The following is a 27410-nucleotide window of genomic DNA, read 5'->3' as shown; positions in this document are numbered from 1 at the left end:
TGTTGATTAATAGATGCGTGCATAATAATCTAAGACTTTGATGTTGCACACAGTCTTATGTACTGAAACAAAACATAGTTAGCCCTAATAGCTATAACAATAATCTAAAACCACTACTCTTGTATCGCTGACCAACTATTTTGCCGGAAGACGATCTTGTTACAGAAATGAAAACTGCAGATGAAAAGTACCCTTTTGGAGCTCAATAATGTTTCTTTTGTTGTTGTTTTTTAATTTCGCGCAAAGCTACACGAGAGCTATCTGCGCTAGCCGTCCCTAATTTAACAGTGTAAGACTAGATGGAAGGCAGCTAGTCATCAGCACCCACCGCCAACTCTTGGGCTACTCTTTTATCAACGAATAGTGGGATTGAACGTCACATTATAACGCCCCCACGGCTTAAAGGGCGAATATGTTTGGTGCAACGGGGATTCGAAACTGCGACCCTCGGATTACGAGTCGAGTGCCGTAACCACCTGGCCATGCCTGCCCTCAATACTGTAAACGAAAGAGAGAAGAAACAAGAAAAGCAAGAGGGGTCTTTCCTGAAGTACCTTCTCAAGATAGTTTACAATATGAAGTAGATTCTGAGGTAGAAAAGCACTTAAATTTACAATCGTAAGTATAATAGTTAGCCGGATAAAAACATCGGAATATCTCTGACACGCGTAATAAATTGTTTGAATTCGGACATGAAACCAGTTAGACATGACCATAGTGATGAATATGTACTTGAACAAGTTGCAGATTTAAACTTTCCTAAAGATCAATTGGAGAAGATTCTCTTAATCATTATAAGAGTAGGTTTACGAATGGAGAAGAAGTGCATCGTCGATGGTTGTAGTATTCAATATCAACAGTGTTTTGCTTTTGTTGCAAACTTTTCAGGCAAGCATTTGGTTTATGAACCCTTGCTGGGAACAGGTAAAGAAACTAGAAAAACATTTCTGCAATACTATTCTCTCCTGAAAAAAACAACAGAATTTTAAAAATTTCCCAAAATTGGAAAGAATTGAAACTACAATTGATAAAAATAAAACTATAGATTAATCCCATTAAGACTTATTTTAACATACAGAAATATTGGCAGCTGGTATTGAAATGACTTATTACTTTAGCTGAGATGAGAGTACTTGGTATGCAAAAAACCTTCCATTTCATGAAAGAAATTATACATCGCAGGAAGGTAGAGTAAACTTCTTGAACTTCATTGAATATCTAACTTTGCATGATCCAGTCATGGATGGATAAGCATCTACACAAAATAATTGATAATAACACTTGTGCATTATCTTGGAAAAGACGTACAGAACGAACTAACACAACTATTAACAAATGCTGCTAAAAACAAACTGTCTTCAAAATATTTGTCAATAAATTTAGACTATACACCTCAAATAAGGAATATAGAGGAGATGACAATGATAATTTGCTTCATAGACATTAACAAATCTACATATGTGGGAGCTGCTGAAATAAATGCAAGAGAACATTTCTTTGGGTTTTATTCCATTGAATTAACTAATGCCTTTGTGACTGAAAGCATCATTCTTCTGTCTTTTTCCTTGGATAACTTGCATGGTCCACGTAATTAATGATAATGGCAGGCAACATGAAAGGTAAACATAATGATGTGCAAAAGAGAATCGTGGGCATTAACCATCAGGCATTACTTGATTCCAGCTATTCACATTCGGCTGTAAACGATACTGCCAGGTGTTGCTTTTAGATTACAAGCTTCTTTTATTTACTCCAACGTATCTATATTTTTGTCAGGCTCACCTTGCTGGGATGTTCTCTTACACCATGTGCCAAGTCTAATGGTGAAGCCATTAAATGAAACAAGATGGGAGAGTCGCAATTATGGAAATTGCTGATAGAATTCCCTTCACAGAATCGTCTGGCAATGCGCCATGTACCGAAGCAAAAGTTCTTGCAAGAATGGGGTGTTTCACTAAATTTTTGGTTTCTATGACAATATGGCATACTATTCTTTTTCAGGCAAATCTGACTAGTAAGCAGCTTCAAGCAAAAGAACATGAGACATTCTGCTTCCAAACGTCTGGAACAAACCAAGACATTTCTACAGAGTATAAGTGTGATTAAGGGTTTGAAAACACATCAGTTGATGCTTGTAAATTTGCAGAAGAGTTGAATATCCACATTTTTTGAACCAGAACTAGTGCGTATAAGGAAAAAGGGGCAAGTTGCATATGTTGCAGAAGACTAACCTGTTCAAGACACCCAATTTTTTATTCAAAGTGAAATTTTATTTTGCAGTACTCGATGTTTCAATACAGAAAATTGGAGAACGATTTCAATTAATGTTTCAATTAAGTTCTGTTTGATTTTATGTAACATTAAACGTGCTTGGTAAGACACAAATATAAATGACTATAAGAAGAGATCTTATGTATAGTGAAAGAATATTGTGTGGCCAGGTGAGTTAAGGCATTCGACTCGTAATTCGAGGGCCGCTGATTCGAATCCCCATCACACCAAATATGCTCGCCCTTTCAGCCGTGGGGGCGTTATAAAGTTACGGTCAATCCCACTATTTGTTGGTAAAAGAGTAGCCCAAGAGTTGGCTGTGGATGGTGATGACTAGCTGCATTCCCTCTAATCTCACACTGTTAGATTAGGGACAGCTAGCGCAGATAGCCCTCGTGTAGCTTTGCGCTAAATTTAAAAACCAAAACAAAAATTGTTGTAAATATTCTTTTTGGGGAGTGGCTAGCTGTTAGATATACATGATTGTTTCATTTATAGTTAACAGAAGTTATCATTTAAATAGTTTTATTGTGTAAGAGCTAAATTTCTAAATTTAGTATTTTCACAAGTCGTATTTTATCGCAGGTTTGTTAATGTAACTGTTTATGAATCTTGTTTCGTATTTCAATTGTTGTGAATTGAAATCACGTACTCGAACATTCTGAATTCTTCTTGCTCTGAGTATTGCTAAGTCATGATATCTCGTAGTTTATAGAAAGTTCCAGGTCTTCGTCAGTGACGAAGTTAATGAAAATAAAGTTATTATGTGATTTTAGCCTCAAGGGGCAATTTTTAAAACTAGTTTCAGCTTGTATTAGAATAAGAGAGGAATATAATTTTTGTCAAAAGGTGTTCTAAAGTAATTTAACCCATCTGTGTGAATTTTCTAAAGGAAACAATTGTTTAAAATTATAGATACAATTGTGGTAATCAACAGTTATAGTAGTGGTTCTCTGATCCACGATGTAGCTACCAAAACTATTCCATATATCCTGGAGCCAAGTACTTAACCATACCAAGAAAGAACACGCCAGCTTGTGAACGAAACAGGTGTCACTGCCCACTTATAAACAGCGCTACACGTGTACAAGGAAACAATACAAGTTTCAACATAAGACAGTCATTTTCATGCACCATCGAATGTATCATTTATTGTATACTTTGCAAAAGATGGAATATTTTACGCATATGACAAACCTGTTTGGTTGCCGAATCGGTGGTCAAGCGGGGAAACATCTAAACAATTAATCTGCAGAACCAAGATACACCTACAGGCAAACATTTCATTGTAAACACCCGTACAGTTGAAAAGTTTTCAATTTTTGGACTTCTTAGTGCTACAACAGACATTCACAAAATTAACGACTGCAGAGGAGATTAATTTACAAATTGACAACCTTACAATCATCTGGTTTAAATGAGTGCTTCTCTTGTTTATTGTTGACTTATTTTTCCATTTTCTGTTTAAATTTTAATTATTTTATATTTTCATTATTTGTAATTTTTATGTTAGATAGAATTTTCGAATTATCACGCACGACATTCAAAATACTGCGCACTCAAGTTCGTTTTTCTGCGCATACATCTTTGTTATAGATTGTACGATCCGACCATGAGCGTTAGGTTGAAACGTTATATTTCATGTAATAAAATCGTATAGAAACTTGACGATTGTTCAACCTATTATTTTCGTCACTTTTGCATTTTAAAAAATATTTATTGATAAAATATAACCCATATGATGCCAACATATGGGATACTAAACCTTATTTTATTGATACTAGAACAATGCATTATATACATACAAAATGACATCCAGTAGGTGTGAGGAGTAAATCTACCAGTACTACTATTTTGAAAATACAAAGAAATTCAAAGCAGTTGTTGCGTACATATTTCCTGATATGTTGAAATTAGGCTGAATTGACCTGTCTATGATAAAGTAATATTAGTCAGTAATCATAAGTACACTGACTTTATTTTAAGTCATTATTCATTAAATTCTAACCCATTAGATTTCGAACTATAAATTTACTTGAAGTTCAGCGTGTCTTTTATTGGATTGAATTAGTTTCAGAGAATCCTGTTTCTTTTCAGTAATTGAATTTTATTTCTTTCACAAAAACCTTATTGAATTTCATTGGAAAAAATTACAAATAAAATTAATATTGCAGAAAGTTGAGAGACGTGGTAACAAATAACTGGGACATGAAACATTCTTTGTTCTCTATCTATATATTTTCTACAATTTACTCAAAATCCTGTTTTGTTTTTATTTTACATTCAATATCATGGGTCATGATATTTTTCTATTTACATAAAAATCAAAACTAAATCATATTTCTATCGTCTTGGTATTTTCATTTTAGTAAATTTTCTGCATATAGCTTCATAAGATTATCAAGTTCCACTTTAAAATGTGTATCATTTTACGTACTGCACTACGAAATTACAAAATGTTTATCATGTAATAAGAAGCTGGTCATACATCTGGTAATAATGATTTAGTTTAAAATGAATTTAGTATGCAGCAGAATTGTTTTGAAGGTTGTGGTAGCTTCTATAGGACCAAGATTTTCAGCATTTTGGAGATATTTGACTCTGACTAAGCTATTTTTTTTTCTAACTAGGCCATTAGGTGATACCTCTCAAAATCCATTCTCGCTATTTCTTGTGTCCTTATCTTTCAAAACTAGTGCTTCATAATTATATCCACATCTAGCTATGGTTTTTAATGCATTAGAATAACTACATGCAATGATTTTCCTGCAATGTACACCATGTATTTTCTCACTGTTGAAAACCTTCAACAATAATGTCCGAATATGTTTGGGTATTAAGATTTTTTTTGCATGTTAACATACATAGTCACTACAAAACTCATTTTTAATAACTAAAATGGGATCTTTCTTTGTCTTGATGCCTACAGTTGTGCCACATCCTGAATTAGCAACCCATGTCCGTGATTTTTAAGGACCATACGGATTTTGGAAAGTTTTAGAAAATTGTGGAAGCATTTCCAAGATCTAGCAAGTTTGGAAAAAATAAATTTACCCCAGCGTTTTAGAAAAGCCACAGGAAATAACTATCCTGCCGATATCGTAAAACAGTATTTCTCAGAATTTGATATGTATAATATCTAATAATTATGATTTCTTGAGCAACTCCATCGTACTTAACCTTGTTACGAGCATGCACTGCATATTTATATACGCGAACAGTAACTTGAATTACTTCGGCAATAAACTTGCAAAGTTGAATGAGACTTTCGACGTCTCACCCTCACAGTTCAAGTATTTACGTATTTGGGACTCATCTATTTTTGTTTTTTTTTGCGTTCTGTGGTATTGACTGTGGTATGTGAATTTTTTGTAAAACATGTACAGCAAATGTACATTTAACTATGTGTTCAAAAAATGGCATACTGTGGGTGTACGTCGCCAAGAAGCTTACTGCAATCTGTGCCATAAAAAACAATATGCTACTAATATGAGCGAATCGCAGGGATAAGCCATATGAAAAGATAAAACGGGTGGCCAACGTACATAAATTGAACACGTTAACAACAGCCAAACCGACCATACAATTTGATACCGTCTGAATCTAAGCCGATGCTAGATATAATATAGTTAGACATACTGTTGTAACAAATAAAAGCAGTGGTTAGTTCAGCAAGTGAATAATATTCGCAAGTTAAAGTTAATATAAAGAGAATGAGCCGAATTTCATTAAATGCACAGAACAATTTAGTAAAGTTGCATTATTTCGCAGTTAGCCTTTGGATGATTCAATTCTTTTCATCTAGGTCAGCACTTCATTGTGCAGTTTATTCATTACAGGGCATAGGGAATTCATCCATTACCAAAGCCGAGTTTTGGTAAGTCCTGAAGACTAAATTTAACCGGCAAACTTATCAAATCTGTGAAAACATAAACTGAAAAAAGAATAATTTTTTTCATATTAAAATCATATCCAAGTTATTTTATGGAGTGAATAAAATGTGTATATGTGGCTTGTTTTGAATTGACCTCGTATATCAATTCAACTTTTTATCAAAAACTTAGATGAGACACAGACTTTGTACATCAACTTGATGTGTTCCTTCAGTTATTTTGACTTGGAATGTTTTTGTACTTTCTTGATCCTGCATTTCTTGGCTACACTTCACACAGGCTAATGAACTACTATTCCATTTCTTACAGCTGCAAGAGTTTAATGTAAGTCATCTATTAGAAATAGGGATGGATGGCTCAAATGTTAACTGGTCATTCCATAAAAAATTATAATAAGAGCTGAAAATGACATCTGACACATCCTTAATCAATATTGGGTTTTGTGGTTTCCAACAAATCATCATTGATTAGTATTTCACTAATATGCTTTTTAGTTCATATTTTCTCATTGATTTCTTAACATCTAATTAAAAATTTTTGGCAAGTTCCAGTAACTTTTGTCATATCTTTCTAGCTATTTGAGGAAAGGATATTGTAGAAAACCTTGACAATCAGACATTTTGTTGGCACAGTTTGTTTGTTTTGAATTTCTCACAACGTTGTATGAGGGCTATCTGCATTAGCCATCCTTAATTTAGCAGTGTAAGACTAGAAGGCAGCTACTCATCTCCACCCATCATCAATTTTTGGACTACTATTTTTATCTATGAATAATGGGCTTGACCATCATGTAATAATGTTCCGACAACTGAAAGGGTAAGCATGTTTGATGTGGCATGGATTTGAACCTGCAACCCTCAGATTGCGAGTCAAGCTCTCCAACCACCTGGCCACTTTGGGACTGTTGGCAACTTGGCACTGTTAAATATAAATTGAATTAAGATTTTAATTTAATTTAAAACAAATTTTGTCTCTGATTAAGATCTCTGACATAAGCCCCAAATTTATGTTACTGTTATACTTTGTCCTGGCAGCTTTATTATGTTACATATTACAATTTCAAATAGCCCAAAATTTTAACTTAAAAAATTAATTGAATATCTATGTATCAAATTTATGACACTTGCCAACGAGATTGATACACAGTTTTCTTTGCTAACACAAATATATTTTAATATACAAACAACAATACAACTTATTATGATGGTTATTACAAATAATGACTTATATACAAAAGTTTTACAAACAAACAATTCTGAGTCTTCTATCCTGTCTGGAAGTGAATAAACTACATACTTTATCAATGGTCACAATAAGTGAATTAATTCTATATTGAAACACAGGTACACTTCATTTGATGAGAAGCTAAAAGCTAATTAGCTTCTTTACACATGAGCTTTTTCCTGCTTAAGTTATGTCTTCATAGAAATACTAGCATCTGAAGTTAAATGATTTGTAATGTTCAAAATATACAAACATTTATGGTCAAATATCTGTAATTTTCTGTTTAATAAGTGTTTATCACAGTTATAGCCCCAAAGTTTATACTAACTGTAGCAGACTAACCACATTATACTGTCTGTTAGCACGTTGATTTATAAATTTTTATGGTGAGGTTCTGGAAAGCTCAGTTAGCAACAACATTCAGAGATACCCTAGTCCTTCTGTAAAACATATAAAACTTGGTTCTTACTCTCGAGAATCTTTTACAAATTTAGAGAAGTTGAGTCTTTCTCAATATACATTTAACAATACAAGTTACAAATATACACTGCTGGCCAAAATCTTATGGCCAATGAACATAAAGAAAAAGTATGCATTTTGCATTTTTAGACTCAACCACTTATTTGAGTAGAACATTGAAAGATGAAAATAGGAAAAGGGAAAAAAAACAACAACTTTTTTTAGCATTTAATAGGGAAAATATGAACACTATGAAATTAGCCTAAATACTAGCTGGTCAAAAGTTTAAGACCATACCAAAAATAATTCCTCAACAGGGTAGGAAATGCCCAACAAAGGTTTCAGTAGTGTGTTGCACGGCTGTCATTGCGAATAACTTCAAACATTTGCTTTGGTATAGTTGATATAAGCGTTTGCAGAAGGCTGGCTGAAATGTTATTTCAAGTGGTGAAGATGGCTTCACGAAGATCATGCACTGTTTGGAATTGACGTCCATTTCTCTAGACTTCTCTTGCCATTCACCCCCAAACATTTTCATTCGGGTTCAATTTGGGCGAACACACTGGATGGTCCAAAAGAATCACATTATTTGCTATGAAAAAGTCCCTTGTCTTGCGGGTATTGTGGATTGCAGCATTGTCCTGCTGAAAGACCCAGTCATTTCCACACAAGTGAGGGCCTTTAGTCAATAAGGATGCTCTTTCCAACATGTCAATGTAGCCAGCTGCTGTTTGACGCCCCTGTATAATGTGAAGCTCCATTGTTCCATGGAAAGAGAAAGCACCTCAGATCATGATGGAACCTCCTCCATTGTGTGGTGTAGAAAATATCTCTGGTGGGATATCCTTATCGTGCCAGTAACGTTGGAAGCCATCTGGACCATCCAGGTTAAATTTTTTTCTCATCAGAGAACAAAACCTTCATCCACTTTTCTACATTTCAGGTTTGGTGTTTCTCAGCAAAGTTTAACCGAGTTGTTTCGTGGTGTGGAAGAAGACTTGGCCTTTGAAGACGTTTACAGTTTTTAAAGTCTTTCTCTCGTAGATGCCGTCTTATTGTTCTTGAGCTGCATTCTGCATCCAAAAGGACCTTAATCTGGTTCAATGATTGGCTGGTGTCTTGCCGGACAACCCGTTGAATCCTCCTCCTGCTTAATGCTGGGGAAATTTTCTTGGGCCGACCACTTGAAATTCTCGTTATGGATCCCTTAGGGTCTTTCTAGAAATTTGCAACAGCAGTTTTACTATACCCAATTTCATCAGTGATGGCATATTGAGAGAGACCTTGCTTTTGCAGCTTGATAATTCTGCGACATTCAAACTCTATCAACTTTTTAACCTTTGCCATGGTTTTACCCAATGTAACACAGGAGATGTCAGTGGGAGTTGTTGACAATGCTAATGCTTGAACACAAATGACTAAATTTCTTTACGTGTTTACTGATTAACGCTTCATTTCAGTATGGTCTTAAACTTTTGACCAACTAGTATTTAGGCTAATTTTATAGTGTTCACATTTTCCCTATTAACTGCTAAAAAAGTTGTTTTTTTTTATTTTTGGTTTTCTTATTTTCATCTTTCGAAGCTATACTCAAATAAGTGGTTGAGTCTAACAACGCAAGATGCATATTTTTTCTTTATGTTTATTGCCCTTAAGATTTTGGCCAGCAGTGTATATATTAAACTTAAACAAGCTTAGATATTAATTATAAATATATAACATTAAATATTATGCCACCTTATACTCCCTTTTCTTTTGTAAGTCTGAGAAAGATTGTGAAATATAATATAATAACAGATGAAGGTATCAATTGGTACAGAGAAGGCAGCTCTAAAAGATCAGGTTACAATTTGCAATGAGCATTTGTTAGTTTTGACCTTTCATTTAGAATTATTTGTTGTTAATATACTGATGTCAGCTGTTTTTCTCCTCTGAAAATAGCCTTGGATGGATGTGATGGATAGTATACTTCTCTTCAGTATGTACTGTTCAGTCTTTTTAATTTGAAAAAAATTAAAGAAGAATAATATGATTATTTAATCATATGGTATGGCTTGTTTTTAATTCAAGTTTAGAAACCAAATTTCCTTATCTTCAAGAATTTTGACTTAAAAACCAGTAGGTTTGACTTCTTTTTATTCAAACACATGGACCAAACTACAGATTACAGGTCCTTATGCCATGTCAAACTCTTTTTGATACTTTCTCATGAGCAAGCAACTGTTGAAAGGGACATTCCTTTAATTAAAGGGTTAATGCTTTAAAACATGAAGGATTTCTACTTATTGGTCAGCAATTAATCTAATATTAGGTGCAGTCATTTTGAAATATTCTTGAAGTTCCTTTTTCAAGAGAAACTGCTCACTGCCACCCAAAATAGTAGACAGAAATATAAGCAATACCTCAATCAACAGAGGGAGATGCTTGAACCAAATAAAAAGATATGGAAAAAGAAACTTATCTTTACAAATAATATTGCAAAACTTCGGGCTAAATATCAAAGATTTCAAAAAAGATGCACCATCCTTAAAAGTATGTATATAAAGTAATATCAACCTATGGGTTTGTTCGGCTAAAGATTCTGATACATTAAGTGTCTGTGACTTCGTGGAGGTAAATTCAACAATAAGTAAATAGCATACACTCCACTTGTTTTTCTTAGTATGTATGTAAAAAAAATTCTTTACACTATGGAGATCATGGTTATATCTTAAACACAATAAAGTTCTCTTTTTGTCAAAAGACCACTTAGGCCAGTTCAGTTGCTTTAAACTGCTGTTGACAAACCAAACTATTTTACTTTATTGCTGCATTATTGTATTGCTATGCAAGTTATTTCAATTGTATCCTGAACTTCCAATAATCATCTTCCTTTTGTCAAAGTCTACATATATGGGTTTAATTAGTTTAGAACAACCTTTGATGAGACAAATTATTTTGTTTTTATATCTTTCAAACAATTAATTTTACTCTTAACATATTAGCTACTTTGCCAATAATTTTATAAAAGATTTTATAACTTTTTGTTCTGACAGAACTTCTCTTATATGTGACTTTACTTTTACTCTATTTCCAGTTGTGTGGTCACAGCCATATATGTATCTATTACATGGGCTTTCTAGAAACCTCCATAGCCTCGACATTAATTAATTACAGTGTAAATAAATTAATTAATATTATGGTAAATAGTCTTTTGCATATTTTGCATGAAGAAATTGGAAACAAGGTGGTAAAGTCAAAGAATTTTTAGTCTGTGTTCTTATCATTGGATTTCACATTTAATTATATGTATATATTCTTTAACAAAATATGTATAAAATAAAAGTTAATGTAGATTATATGATTTATATCATGTTATAATTGGTCTGGAAAATCAGTTTGGAGAGCTATGGAAAATTTTGGAAAAGTCATGGAAATCTGAATCACTAATGGTATATGAACTCTGACTCTGAGGAAACCATGTACTGTCTTCTAGATTTTATTAAGTCTCTAACTGTTAGTTACAGTTAGTGTTTAAGTGAAACTCTCCTATAGAAGTTGCAAAGCCAAACATTCACTGTCCTATTAAAACAAAAAAAAATTTGGTGTTTTAAGGTCATTTATTAATGAAACTAAAATGTCTTTTATACACCAACATGTGCTGGTTTTTACCAGAAGACAATCTTAATGTCTATAGTAATGGCATAAACGTACAAAATTTAAATTGACTTTTATGACAGAAGACTTAGAAGATAATGGAATGTCAAAAAAATTGGTGAAACAGGAAATTAGGACTTCAAAAATGATATATGAGAAAAGGGTTGGCAGATAAATTGCAAAACTCAACATTAAGGATTTCTTTAAATACATCAAGGATAAACAAAATGTTAGAATAGGAGTAAGATCCTTGAGGGATGATGAAGAAAGGCTAGTATCTGATAATTATGAGATAGTTAGGTTATTAAATTTTGCTTTTTCTTTGGTTTTTACCAATGAAGATTTAAGCGGTATTCCACACATTAAATAGTTGATAAATGGAAACAAGATCATTACAGTTGAGACCTCTGTTTTTACCATTATTTGGAAAGGTTTTCTTTTTGTGAAAAAAATAGTTAATAAAAACTGTTCTTGTGTAAGATTTTACAAAATATTTTATCAACATATCTAATGTTTTTACATTTTAAGAGAGCTTACCTATTTATAAAGCAGAATTTACACATGATCAAAGCCACATCATCAGATAAATTGCTGCTTTTGTTATACAATTTGATTAACTATGGTTATAAACATATAAAAGATAGTTTTCTTGTGGAAACTCTAGAAAGGAAGATGCTTGATAAGCCTTTCAAATATTAAATAGTATTTAAATACTTGAACCTGTGAACTTTATGTATAATATCATGTTTATAGCACAAGTGTTTTTAGTATCTTGTGCCAGTTGGCATAGCCATGTGTTTTTGAAGGATTAGGTGTAAATTGATGAGATGTTAGGTGCAAGATATTGTTCTAACTAAATATGTTCTTTAGACTGTTAACTTTAATCATTTGTCTATGTATATGATTTCTTGTGTCAGCCTGTTAAAGTGTATGGGTCTCAGATTTGGTCAGCTCCAGTGCCATCCGGTCAAGAGGTTACCATTGAAGGAATGAAGCAACCAGCTATTGTTCATAAAGAAGGCCTGGTGTTATTTGGAAGTGATTGGAAACCTGTAAGATACTTTAGACAACAATTGATGGTCTAGTTGCTAAATTTTGCAAAAATTGTCATTTATAAGTATTATATTTTATGCAATAAAAAAATTATTATTTTTTATAGTAAAAGCATTTAACCATATTGACTTATATTCTTTAGTTACTTATATTAATGGAAATAATTATGGAAACACACAAGTATTGCATATATACGTGAATCACAAGAAACAATGAATAACAGAACTAGGTGACAATTTTATAAATTCAGTGTTCTAGTATTATCTCTGTATGTGTGCTTTACAAAGTGCATTACACCTTATTTTTGTGTTGATTGTGTCATATGGCTCATTAATGTACTATTGTGGAATATTGTTCCTATATAGCTGTATTACTCCCCACAATTTTTCAAAGTTGTTTGATTATTTTTTTCACCTCATTAATTTTTACATAGGCTGGAACAGTCTCATGAATATTTACATTAGGCATTATCATGATTGTTAGCATTTCACTCGATGCTTTATCATCAACAAACCAGTTCATCACATTTGCTGTATGGTTAGGATAATTATTTTGTTAGAAGATGAATTCTTGCCTGATAAGTTATGCTCTTGAGGGAATTGCATGATGGTTCCTAATGTGAAAAGACTTTTCAGCAATCAGTGTCATTAGTTTTTCTTAAATCACTGATGTAGTTAGCTGAAATGCAGCTTCAGAATTGTACTGATTTCACACCATACTTTTCTACAAACGTTGTACATTGAGTATGATAGTTTTTTTCCTCTCAGAATAAACTAATGTTGATTGTTGGATTAATGTATAAAGAGCACATGTAAACAGCTTTACTCATTCTTCTGTTCATGATCTGATGTCTTATTTAATCTTTTGGCTTGGTTACATATTTTCAATAGCTGTTGTTGAAGTTATATGTCCACTGAGTTCCTCTTGTGCTGACTTATATCTTATTTTTTTCAGGGTGATAACTCACATTTGACTTTACAGTAATGTAATTACGAAAATATCTAGTTGACTGTGCTCTATCTCATAAAGAGAATAACTAGAGGCACTTAACACCACTTTTGGAGAATTTTAATTTTCTACCTCAACCACTTCTATCATTGATAGTTTAAAGTACCTTCTCAAGTATCTTGTTTACATATCTATCAAAAAACAGTCTTGTCCGCAGTTGTTTGTTTGGAGTATTTTTGACCAGCAAAAACTGATTTCTGTCCATCAGAAATTGTTTTATTGAATTACTGAGAAAAAATCTTAAAAGAAATTTCATATAATTCATTTTCAGATCAAAACTGCCTTCAAACAAGCTATGAGCAAATGGATAAAGTTAAAATAATTGACTATAATTTTCTCCATAGTATAATTATATGTGGAAAACTTTCCTACATGTTTTAATTCATAGTACAAATGTTTGTTTTCTAGATACATTCAAAACTGAATTTTAAAATATTATTCATCTCTTAAATGATAGATTAATGTTCAGAGGCTTATGTTTGAAGATGGAAAGATGATCAATGCTGCAAAGTATGGGCAGTCTGAGGATGAAACACAAGAAATAGAATTAACACAGGAAGAGCTGAAATTAGCAGACTCTGTTAAGGTTTGTATTACATCTTTAAATATAAAACTGTGACACATTAAACTTGATACTGACAACTATTTTTAAGTCAATTTATTTTATAAGCTCGTGTTTGAAGATGAAAAGATGTATGCATAGTATGGCCTTCTAAAGTAACAAAGAATTAGAAGGTAATCTCAGTAACTAAAAAAAGGACCATGTGTTTATTTTAAAACTACATATAAATTAAATAAATGAAAACATTTTAATTTGTGTATCCCTAAACCAGATGAAAACATAAACACCTACTTATCACACTTTTTCCTCCGTTCTGTATTTCTGGTTTTCTTCAAGCCAAAGATTAAAATTAACCTTAAAACCAATCAGGGAGCACATTAATTTCATTCTTGAAAGCATACACTCCAAGTGAATGCTATGAATTCTTTGACAATAATTGCAGTACAATATTAAACCCCTTTAACACGGTGGACTCAGTAGATAGCCCTATGTGGCTTTGCTATAAGAAAACACACATGCACACACACACAAACCCCTTTAACAAAGATGTGCAGTAATTTCTGTAAAAGATAAACTAAAAATAAGTTAGATACATTAATGTAAAATCACTTTTTAAGTTAAAGCTTTTAATTCTTTACAAATGTTAAAGAAACGTACAAAATACTCTAATACTGAAAAATATATGTGAGAATACATTATAGCATAAATGAAGCATTTCTTAATTACATACAATAAAAAAAAAGAAATAAAGAAAACACAGAGGTACATTGTTCATTTTAAAACTGAAGAGACTAACAATTGGAAAAGATATGATAGTTAAGACATGAAAAATGAAAGAACATCTTTAATGTTGAAAAATACATGTTTAAAAATTTAATAATTATTTTAAGCTACTTTCTCATGAAAAGGTAGGTATAAAATGAAACAGTTTGATTGATTGATTTAGTGTTTTATGGCACAAAGCAGCAAGGCTATCTGCGCCAGACATTCGGTAAAAATGTAAAAATAAATAAATAAATAAATGTAGTAATAGACATAAATGGAACTGAAGGTAAAACAAAAAAGTATAAAACCAATGTTGACACCTAGTCTACAATGTTAAGATAAAAGGTAGAGTATAAGAAGTTGTAAGGTATTTACTCTAGCAAAAAGGTAATGATCATAACCCGCCAGGAAGATTAACAGGTAAGTTCAAGAACCACCGTCAATCACCTGAAGTTGGCCTTTCCAGTCCTGGTTCTGGGTTATGTGTCATAGCAGCTATTATCAAAATGTAAAAGAAAGTAAAAGTTTTAAAAGACACTCTGCAAAATCGTAATAATGAGTAGCCAAATGTCCAGTAAAAAGATAAAGTCAAGTAAATGGAGTAAAATTTGTAGAAGTAATTGAAGATAAAAGCAAAACGGCAATTAAGACAGAAAATGGCGTAAAAACCAATGTTGACATCCAGTCAACAAAGTTGTAAAGAACTACCTGTAGCAGAATGGTAATGATCGTAACCGCCAGGAAGACTAACAGGTAAGTATAAAACCACCGTCAGTCACCTGAAGTTGGTCTTTCCAGTCCTGGTTCGGGTTATGAGTCAATATGGCCAGTACTAAAAGTTAATTAGTAAAGTGTGAAATGATATGCAGTAAAAGTATAATAACAACTCGCCAGGATGACTAACGAGTAGTTCAAACGGATAGTTCAAACAGGAGCGTTAGTCACCTGAAGTTGGCCTTTCCAGTCCTGGTGTCAAGTTATTTAATGTTCTGGCCATTGTCCAATGTCAAATTGAATGACAGAGATTAAAACTGTAAAAAAGGAACCACAATTAAAAAGGTATAATGAATAAACATGCAACACTTAAATGAGATTAAAAGGTTAATGGCCATTAAAAATTAAAACATTATCAAGGTGGACAGAGTCACCATCACCAATAACTCTGTCCAATGTTACAGATTGACCCTGGGAAAAAATATGTTTAAAATATTGCCGTCGTTGAGAATTGTAACGATGGCAAGAAAGTAAAACGTGGCTGATAGTGATTTGAGTGTTACACAAATTACACATTGGTGCATCAGTTCCAGATAAAAGAAAATGATGAGTTAAAAAACTGTGACCAATGCGTAGCCTAGTGAGAACAACTTCCTCCTTCCGAACTTTACGGAAGCTAGATGGCCAAAGTCCAATTTTGGGTTTGATTTGAAAAAGTTTGTTGTCACGTTGCTCACTCCAAGTGGACTGCCAGCTGGCACGGAGCCGAGCCTTGAAGATAACACCATAGTCCATGTACGGAATAGGCATAGGAGTGATGGTGCTGAAGCAGACATATTTAGCTGCCATGTCTGCAAGCTCGTTCCAGCGAATACCAACATGGCCTGGTATCCAGAAAAACTGGATTGAAGTAGCTGCTAATGAGAAACGGGCCAGTCGGTTACGAATATCAGCGAGAATAGGATGTGAGCTAACGTGTAGCGATTCCAAGGCAAGTATAGAACTAAGCGAATCAGTATAAATAGTGCAGTTGGAGTACTGCTCAGCTGCAATATGATCCAGGGCAAGAGATATGGCATACAGTTCAGCAGTGAACACAGAAGCTGTAGAAGGGATTCTGCATGCAACTACTGACCCATAGCAAACCATAGCAGAGCCCACTGAATTACCTGATTTGCAACCATCTGTATAAATAGGAACTGAATGATTGTTTGAAAGATATTCATTGAATAAAAGACGGTACTTCCAATCTGGAGTATCTGCCTTTTTTAGGTGACTGAAAGAAAGGTCACATTTGGGGGCTGTAATAAGCCATGGTGGGATGGGCCGACCTGTGGAACATGCAATGTTATCCAAGGACAGACCCAATTCATCCAATTGCTTCCGGATGCGAAGGCCAAACGGAGCAATGACAGATCGTCTGTTCTGAAAAAGTACTGCCCACTGAGGAAGGAAAACACATTTCCAGGTGGGATGCTTTGGTAAGGAATGAAGTTTCGAAGTATATTGTAAAGATAGTTGCAAACGGCGAAGGTGTAGAGAAGGTTCATGAGATTCAATGTATATACTTTGAACTGGAGAAGTACGGAAAGCCCCAGTGCAGAGTCAAGTCCTTGGTGATGAACGGGTCCAGCATCTTTAAGGCCAAGGGTCTGGCAGAGCCATAGACCATTGATCCATAATCGAGTTTCGATCTAATAAGAGCACGATATACCTTTAACATTGAACAGCGATCTGCCCCCCAACTGGTAGAAGAGAGAACACGGAGGATGTTCAGTGCTCTTGTGCATTTGACCCGAAACTGCTTTAAGTGTGGTATAAAGGTCAGTTTACGATCAAAGATAAGCCCCAAGAACTTGGTCTCCGGGACAACTGGCAGCAAAACTCCACCGATATGAAGTTCAGGATCAGGGTGAATACCCGTCGACGGCAAAAGTGCATGGATACAGTTTTGAGAGAGAGAAATTAAAGCCGTTCGCCATAGTCCACTTCCGCACACAATTGAGGCGGTTTGTAGTTGCCGCTCAATATATCTCATGTTTGACGACTGACATGAGATGTGAAAGTCATCGACATACAGCCCATTCGCAACAGTGAGAGGGAGTTGTTCAGTGATGGCATTTATCTTTATACTGAAGAGTGTAACACTCAATACACAGCCTTGAGGGACTCCAAGTTCCTGTACAAAAGAACGGGAAAGTGTCAAACCGACACGAACTTGGAATCTCCTGTCCATTAAAAAATGTTTAATAAACATGGGTAGATGGCCACGTAACCCATATGTATGGAGGTCTCGCAAAACGCCATACCTCCATGTTGTGTCGTAAGCCTTCTCTATGTCAAAGAATATTGATACAAGATGTTGGCGGTTGAGAAAGGCTTCTCTGATAGATGTTTCAAGACGAATTAGGTGGTCTGTGGTGGAGTGCTGTCGACGGAACCCACACTGGGTGGGCAAAATGAAACAGATAAATATGAAGTAAAATGCAAATTAAACAGTGCAATGTGTAATAACCTTTAACAAGAATTTAAAAGGAGAATAAAATATAATACTTTAGCTCATACAGCCTTCAAAAACTGTACTTACTGTCCCCAAAATCACATTCTGTACTTCAACTTAATAAGTAGATACAAAATATTTCCTTTCATATTAATCACAAAATACATGAAGAGAAATAACTTTTTAATCAGTTAATAAAAATAACAAAAAACAATTATTACATTTTATAGCCTTAACCTGACCTTACCTGTTTCTTGCTTGCATGATCACATGTGTGTGAGTAAACACTCATAATAAAAAAATCTTCCAAAGCCCTGCTTTTTCACACACTCATATGCATATAAGAGGTAGAACGTAGTATAAAACAAAAAATAAACTGTTAAGCCACTAAAACTTTTCATGTGCATTCAAGTGCAGAAGCCAAAGTATTTTCCATTAAAACTTGGGTATAAGATAAGATACTTATAATCTAAATCTATATACAAGACATACATTCACCACAGAAAGTGATCAGGGCTTCCAGTGTTGTTGTCTTCTCTTATTTGAAAAGGTTGTTCAGTTTTATGGAGGTGCAAGTACCTTTGGCATGTTATGGTCTGCTTGGCCCATCAACAGGTTCCACTCAGCTTACAATAATCCTGTCTTGCGAGAGCTGGACCTCTTCCTTATATTTCAATGGAGGAGGGGCCTTTTATCTCAACTGAGCTTGTTCCCAATTATAGAGAACCTAGTCCTCCACCCACTTAGTACCACTTCATGAGAATGTTGGTTAACTCATTGTTTATGAGTAGGTCCTTCTGATTATGGTCAACCCTGTAATCCACATGTCACAAGATTTTACTTGTTGCATTCAAAACGTATTTAAGTAATCTTATTATCAATGTTTATCAGTGAAATTATCATTAAGATTTACATTATAGTTCAAAGTTTTATATTATCTAAGTTTTAATTCCCTTATTTCAAAATAAACTTTAAAGAAAAATTATTAAGCTTCAGTTAATTATTGAAAAATGTTTTAACATTTGGACTTTGTAATTTGATAATGATATGACTGTACTAAACCTCTGGTACATAGAAAGTATCTAGTTAATTGCTTTGGTTGTACATTCTTTCAATCGTCTCAAGGGACATTTGGAGGAAAGAGAGAAATTTCTGCAAATTCTGTATAGATGCAATGACTATTCTCTACACACATTGATGTGACTTTTCAACCAGTTAGTTGGGCTAGATGTTTATAACCAATAACAAAAATCACATTTTGAAATACTATTTCCGAATAGCTATTTTAAAATTGTTGTGAAGAATTCCATAGAGAATTTAGTGCTTTAGCATCATTTCTCACTTATAAATATGTTAGTTAGATAGGCAATTAAATTGTAATTAGGTTTTAGTTTTATAATTTAGTTATATCGTAGTTCTGTTTTAAAAGCATAAGCCAAATTGCTGTTAGTTTATCAGGCTTAATGTTTAAACAAATATTCCAACTTTTTGCTAATGCCTTAAGTGTTTCTGCCAAAGAAAACTCAGAAATGCCTATTTATGTATGTCACAATAAGTAATAATGCTAAAGGATAGGAAGGGAAAATAAAACATTAAAAAAAAAATAAACTTTTTGTAAAAAAAGTAAAAACTTAATATCAAGAAGATTTTAAAAATAATTTAAAATTAAAAGGTAAGTACATTTTTCTTATTTTAATTTTGAACATTCCACTTGACAATATGTTGATGAAAACACTTGAAATTTTCAGAGTCTGACTGAAAATAACTACAATACAAAAATAACAACTATTTAATGAAAATACTTTATTTAAATAATCTCATTCTTTATGTACAAAATACTTGTAATCTTGAACAAAATTGTATCAATTTTTATGAAGATACATTAAGAAAGCTCAGTTTTTTAAAATATTGTTGAATTGTGTATCATGCTCTATGCAATCTAAGCCCAGTGGAATTACATATAACCATTGAGTTAAGCAGTGGAATCTGCTCTAACATAGGCTGGTATGTTATTATCTTAAGTGGCTTGCAAGAAAGTTCTATGCTCTCTCTCTTCTGGGGTGTCTCTTATGGTTACTATGCTGGTGGTGCCTCAGATACTATGACATCATATGTTTTATGTAATCTTCTGGAAGATCTTACACTTGAGGTGAAAGTTCTTTTGGTGATGGCAGGAACCATAGAATGAATTGTCTGGCTCATCTTCACCATGAATTCCTTGGTCTTCATCAGTGATATCAGTCCTCCTGATGTTCACCAGACATCTATTTTTGCAGGACTTAAGTGTCCTTTAAGATGCCCTTTGTGCTAGAAAGAACTTCTTCTGTTTTTGGGTGTAGTGGTTTCCTTGGAGATGGAAGTACCTTTGGCATCTTTTCCTGTTGCTCTTCAATCTTTATCTCCTTCGGTAGCATCAACAGCAATATCAATTGCTGGGCCACTGGGAGGCTAGGCTTCTTCAGTTGAATCTGATGATTCAACTTTCTTAGGCTTCCAAAGTGTATCAAGGCCTTTATCAGTGATACTGGTTAAATTGCATGTTACAGGCTTAACATATACACATCCTTGTTTGTAGAATATGTTTGTGATCCAATTGTTTCCCTGGATTTTTATTAAATTACCTGTGAGCATAAGACTGCCTTTTGCCCCATCAGATAATGGGACACACATCCCCCCACTCTCAATACTAACCCCACTTTAATCATTAGCTTTTGACAACACCTTTCTTTTCTTTCTTTTATGGGCTTTCTTGCACTTAAAACTGCCACAGTCATGGCATAAATTACAAGGTTTCATTGTTTAAATGTTACCTCCTGCCTCACACTTTTATATTAGGTTGAGGAATAATTCGTGAGCATTTTTAAATAATTTCATTCAAGCATTACATGCAAGACTATACAATACTTCAATGCATGAACACATGACACCCAAAACATTTATTATGATACTTTATTTCATGTAATACCTAGGTATATAGTATGCATTGTTTTAAACGAAATTGCAAGAAATTAAATGCGAAAAGCAGATGGTGTCGAAAATGCTCGATTTTGTCCACTTGACATTCCATTTAATGAGCTGAAAATGAAAGCAAAAATTAAAGACATATGAAAATCAAACACACCATCTATTAGAGCAAAAAATTATCTACCAAATGACATGAAATATTTTGCGAAAGCGTTTCATTTATGAATATATTTTTTTAACTTGAAAAAATGCTCACAAATTATTCCTCAACCCAATACATACAGGCTGCATTTTCATGTTTCAAAACTGTTTTGTAATGAATGCACATTTGGAAAATATTCAGAAAGACAGTTTGCTTATTAGAAATATTTCAATGTGCATAATTGAAAATATTCCTATTGCAGCTGTATAAAATATTGGGTATACAATATTGATATATTTCTTATGATGTATAAACCATTATCTGTGAAGTTCATGTACAACTGACAATTTAACTTACAGATCAATATTTCAGCTTTATCATGTCAAAATATCCTTGCATTAGACTTCTGAGAAACATTAAGTAAAACTGTATTGTTTTACAAGTCTGTTTGTTACTGTTGTTTTTTCCATGAAAAAAACTTCACCTACCTGTAGAATATCTAAAGTTCAGAACTTAATAAAATTTCTCAGCATTAAATAAAATTGCAGGTACACTGTATTTTTGGTTAAAACCTTCCAGGTTATTCATCACAGTTAACCTGTATTCATTAGTTCTCGTGACGGAACCAGGTGGAGTGGAAGAGAGTAGGTCAAAAGGTTAGTTTGGTTAGTCATTGGAGCTTCAACTAATACTACCTGTTGTTCAAACTTTATTTATTTTTAGGTGAGGATGCAGTGGGGGAATGGAGCACATACAGGGGAGTAGATTCTGGGGGTGAATGGGTGGAATACATCCTCCCTTCATTTTAGGTGGGGGGTTTTGGTGCATACAGTCATCCCCCCTACAGTTTGGTCTGTTGAATTGTTTTATTGCATCACAGGCCTACAAATTGTGTGTTTGTTCTTGTGATTCTCATGTTCTTACCAATCGAATTACATAATTAGGCCTAGATGTAGGTTTTTCAGTAGCTGAAATGTACATTTTTAATATAGGCATGCTTCTAAGCTTTACGATCTAAGCGATAGTTCGTAAGTATCAGTCAGTAGGCCTAAGTATATATGCAGAATCACAGAATTTACCTACGTCTTGTACATAGTGTAAGATTAAGTAAAATTTTCCTCACAACAGATTGAACAGAGCATGAAATTCGAAAATATTATTCCCAAGCATAAGCTCCTGTGATCTAGATCTGGCAGGCCATTTGTAGCTTGTAGCTGCATCAATCTTATGTGTATATTGTGCAGTTTTCCTATGCCATTTGTTCTTATGCATGTCTAGTCAGTTTTATTGTTGAATGCCTTACTCTCCTCAGCTGCCGGAGCCGCTGACCATAGTGTACGTTTAGTGTACATTTAACGACAGGTTCGGGTCGCTCGGATCCAGATACGCCCTACATCACCCCCCTCCGCTCCCTTCAGTCTGAACCTCGATTTTACAACAGGGCTCATTAGATCTGTGTTTGGGGCCCTCATTAATCTATGAAATTTCAGATTATCATCACCCTCTAATAAAGTGCTGGTGCTTTATGGTAAAAGAACAATATATTCTCTTATCATAGATAATAAAAATATTGTATTTTTTCGTATAATTAGAACACAAAAGGAGCAATTTCAGTGGCCTGAAGCCTCTACTCAAATTGTATTGCTAGTTTTTGTTCAGGTGTTTTTATTTAATAGACGTGCTTATAGACATTACATCACAACGTGTTTGCCTTTTGATGAACTTTAAGAGGAATATAATATATTTGTGATTGTGTAAGTATTTTTCAAGAAACATGCAATTACTTGTGTTGTAACTAGCACATATTATTGTCCCAGTGATGCCCAGGCGGTCAGTTGGCTCGGAAGTCATTGTGAGGTTTGCGCGTTCGACTTAAATACATTGTACAGTTCAGTCCTACTTCCATTCTGTTATATCTTCATTCCTTTTACGTTAGAGTTTTCCAATAAATACTATATTTTAGCCTGTTGAGTCATCTGGGAAACAGATTCCAATTATGACAAGCAAGCGTCTGAAACTTTCCAATATTAGACAGTTCTGCAAGCCAGTTACTAGTACTACAAGTGACAATAAAGATGCAGATAATCCAACAACCTCAAGCAAAGGAATAGAAACTTGCCATACAGAGGAAATATCATGTTCATTAGAGGACGAGTCTGAAAATGCTTGTGCAACTATTGCACATCATGAACCACCAGGTAGTTGTGAAACAAGTTTGTGCAGTAATGAAAAAATCTGACACTCTACAGATACAGTGTGGAAAACCATATCATCCAGACACACAGCTAATATCACAACAGAAAGCAAAATCTCAAAATATCAGCTTCCAGGGCAAGTGGTTTGTGAGTTCCCATGGCTGCACTTCAACAATCAGACTCAAAAATGTCATATGCTTCCATTGTGCCAAGACGGAAAATAGAGGCCTTTTTACAGGGAAATTGAAGAGGCCAGTGGAGTATACCTTCATATCCACTGGTTTTTGCAACTGGAAAAAGATAAAACAGAAATTAAACGAACACCAATCCTCCTCTCAGCACAGATTCGCTGTATATCCAGAAGGTTCGCTTGATGTAATTCCAGTGACTGTCCAGCTAAATAATGGAAAAAAGAAGTAACAGGAAGAATGCAAAAGAAGTCTAGCCAAAATATTCAGAATTTACACGTTTTTTACTGCATCAAGGTTTAGCTTTACGTGGACATACTGATACAGAGAGGAACTTCCTGCAGTTAATGAAGCTACTGGAGGAGGAAGATCCTGAGTTGACGGCCTACTTGTGAAAGAAAACCATATTCACATCATCCCAGGCTCAGAATGAAATAATGGAGATGTTCAGCCATCAAATACTAAGGAACATAGCACACAAAGTGCAGCAAAGTAAAATATTTATGGTTGATGGCACTCAAGATGTTACAGGTGCCGAACAGGAAGCAATATGTGTACGATACGTAGATGAGAACCTTGACGTCCATGAGACATTTCTTGGTTTGTACAGTGTTTCCAATACAACTGGTGAAACAATATCCTCGACTATACTCGATGTACTGACGAGACTCAATTTACCACTGTCAGGATTAAGAGCACAAACTTATGATGGAGTCAATAACATGAGTGGTGCTTACAGTGGATGCCAGGCAAAAATAAAAGAGAACCAACCGTCAGCTATGTTTTTTCACTGCGGAGCACACAAGGCTAATTTAATAATGCAACATGCAGTTGAAGCTTGTGAATGCATTCGAGATTCTATCCAGTGGGTACATGAACTTGGTGTCTCACTTCAGAGGTCAGGCAAATACAAGACAATCTTTGAAAATATTGTATTGTCAGACAGCCACAATGGTTCAGTTAAATACATCTGCTTACTGTGTCCAGCACGCTGGTTGTGCTGCCTATCTGCAATTACATGTGCTAATGATCACTACAGTGACATTGTCTGAATTAGCAAATGAAAAATCAGATGTAGCAGTGAAAGCATGAGGTCTGCTGGACAGATTTGACAAAGGAAAGATAGTTTTTGGATTTTTGATGGCTCAGCATCCATTAGCTGCATTAAAGAAACTAAACCGTGCATTCCAAGCAAAATCAGCAACAGTATCAGGCATGATTGAAGCATCTGCAATGACAGTTGAGCAATTGTGGGTATTGCAAACACAGGAAAATTACAACAAATATTTGATGAAGCTGAGAAAAAGGTATCTTCCTTAGATCTGGTGCCAATTGAACTACCACGCATTCAGAGACCCCACAGAAGGATCACAGGTGATGGCTCAGAACACCATTCTGCAACAGCTAGAGATTACTACAGAAGCCAATATTTTGAATTTGTGGACACAGTCATAGAACATCTGACCACTAAATTCAATGCAGACAACAATGACTTGAGGCAATATCTGGCACTTGAGAACATGATCACATCTGGCAAGATTGACAACTCGGTTATAAACTTCTGTCCAGAAATCTCTGCACAACTGCTTGAGTTTTAGTTGCCCATGTTCAAAGGAACAACAAAAGCAGTATCTCTGAAAGGTACAAAGGATGCTTACTGTAAAATGCATGAAACAAGCCAGCAGATGTTTAGTGAAGTGTTTCTTCTCATGAAACTTTTGCTTGTATATCCAGTATCCAGCTGCAAATGTGAATGCAGCTTTTCTGCATTAAGACAGTTGAAGATTATGTCTCAGTGCCACCTCAACCATGTGGCAGTTTGTCACACTCACAAAGATGAGGTCGACAAGATAAATGTAGAAGAGCTTATGAAAGAATTCATAAACACAAAAGAGGTATACGTTTGGGAATATGTAGTCTAGAGGACTAAATGAATCTTATTTCAATGAAAAGTATGAATAATTCTGTGCTACATTGTATTGATGTATTGTTCGCAAAGACATTTTAATTATTTTTATCAAACAACATGAACAGTTTTTCAGTAGATATAGACTTATGAAGGGTAATTACTAGTTTTATTAATATTTGAAAGTTATTAGTAACCTTGTCAAGTATAATGGCCATCATTTATACTGTGCAGTGTGCAGGAATAAATTCATGTGACAGTTAATTTGTGACACATTTATCTTTATTCTATTAACATTCTGAAAACTGTTCACAACACCTCACTTATACAAATTTGCATGGAAACCTTGAAGTATCGTGGCAACAAGATTACTCTGTGACTGCGTGTTTACAGCTTTCAGGTTCATGTAATCAGAGATTACCAATTTGCAAACTGAACAGTTCACATAAGTGGTTGCAAAAATCAACCCCCCCCATCGGGTGTAAAAAATCTACGCCCCTGAGCACATAGGCACTAACTTGAGGCTTTACAGTTAAAATAAAGAAGTTTGAAATGAAGATTTCAATATTTCTTTTATTAACCTTTTTATATACTCAAAAGTTACACACATCTTTGCTATAGTCTAAATGTACAGCAATTAGTTTCTTAATATGTTCTCTGGAGTCTTTGTCATTATATTAGTCATTACTTTTTTATATACTTTTATATTTATACCTTCAACATTACTGTGGTGCAGTTCTGCTTATTACATATACTCATCTGAGACACTTAAAATATTCAGCAGTGCCTGACTCAATGTTAAGATCAAATCTAGTGTCTCTGCTACCTCCTTGTTTCCTTATTATTTCATTATTTCTATACCTTTTGTGTAATTGATTAGCGTGTATTAATGCACCTTACAAATACCAAAAATGACTTCATGTAGTGTTTCTATTGCACATAGTCCATATTCATGCTCTTTTTTTTTTACCTGCTCATTCTGGCATATTCCTACTGTCACCATTAAACTTTTCCAAGTACTGTTGTTGTTTCAGCTTTCCTCTGGCTACTGCATAAGCTACTTCAATAACAACTGAGATATCCACTGAAGCTACACGTAATAGTAATGGTAATGTCAACCATGGGCTGGCAGATTCAACTTATTAATACTTCAGCCTTCACAAAATAATCATTGTAAAATTCAAATCAGTCAAGATGTCTGAACTAAAAGCTTGTTTCCTAAGATTAAATTTTCTTTTGTTATTACTATACTTCAATATACATTTGGAGAAAACTGGATCCCCTCATTGATTGAAGATCGATGAAAAATTAGGCTAATACTAGGTGGTATGCTCTACAGAGTTCCAACTACTCATATTGTTAGAGTGGTTTCCTTAATATCTGATGACATGTTACATTAGAAAATGAATGCATTGTTTGCTAGGAATATAAGGGTCCTGAAGCCCTTTAAATCAGCTATTTTCCCAAGTCACCATGCCATTTCCTGCACTAGTTCTTTAGCCACTTGACAATTTGAGCTAGTAAAGATCAACCAGTCCCACCCATATTAATTTGGAAGTTATGTTGATGTCTTGACTGCTGATTGGAGGTGATAATTGCTTTCATCTCTGTGGCTTATCTTGTTTCTTAGACTGCTAGAAAAGTGTCTGCAGCTTTATCTCCAACATCAAACAGGTCTGGATAAGTCATGTTGCAGATAGCAACATAAAATGCTTTGCTCCATAAAATGCCAAACCAACCAACCTCATTCCCCAGTGGCTAATCATTTTTCTGTCCAGATTCCTTCTTGGTTAAGCCTGTGCACCAAAGGCTTTCCCATGATGTATGGACAAAGCTTATTATTGTGTTTCATGCACTTTGTATTCATTTTCTGTAGCTCATTTGAGGAACATTTTGTCAAACTATCAGGTATATACCAGTCTAGCCAGAT

At 34.2% G+C, this 27410-nt stretch overlaps 1 protein-coding gene across 8 annotated transcripts in view; it reads left to right on the top strand.

Annotated features, from left to right (window-relative positions):
• The window catches only part of LOC143253063 (mitochondrial 10-formyltetrahydrofolate dehydrogenase-like), a 93078-nt gene that overhangs the window by 33617 nt on the left and 32051 nt on the right, over positions 1-27410 (top strand). For all 8 annotated transcript variants that reach the window (XM_076506239.1, XM_076506241.1, XM_076506244.1 and 5 more), the window contains 2 exons: positions 12401-12535; positions 14002-14130. In XM_076506239.1, the coding sequence (XP_076362354.1) occupies positions 12401-12535; positions 14002-14130 (264 nt within the window). The remainder of the gene's footprint in view (positions 1-12400; positions 12536-14001; positions 14131-27410) is intronic.

This window comes from Tachypleus tridentatus, chromosome 6 (assembly GCF_004210375.1).
Source record: "Tachypleus tridentatus isolate NWPU-2018 chromosome 6, ASM421037v1, whole genome shotgun sequence".
Taxonomy (NCBI): domain Eukaryota; kingdom Metazoa; phylum Arthropoda; class Merostomata; order Xiphosura; family Limulidae; genus Tachypleus; species Tachypleus tridentatus.
This window is presented reverse-complemented; position numbering and strand designations above follow the sequence as displayed.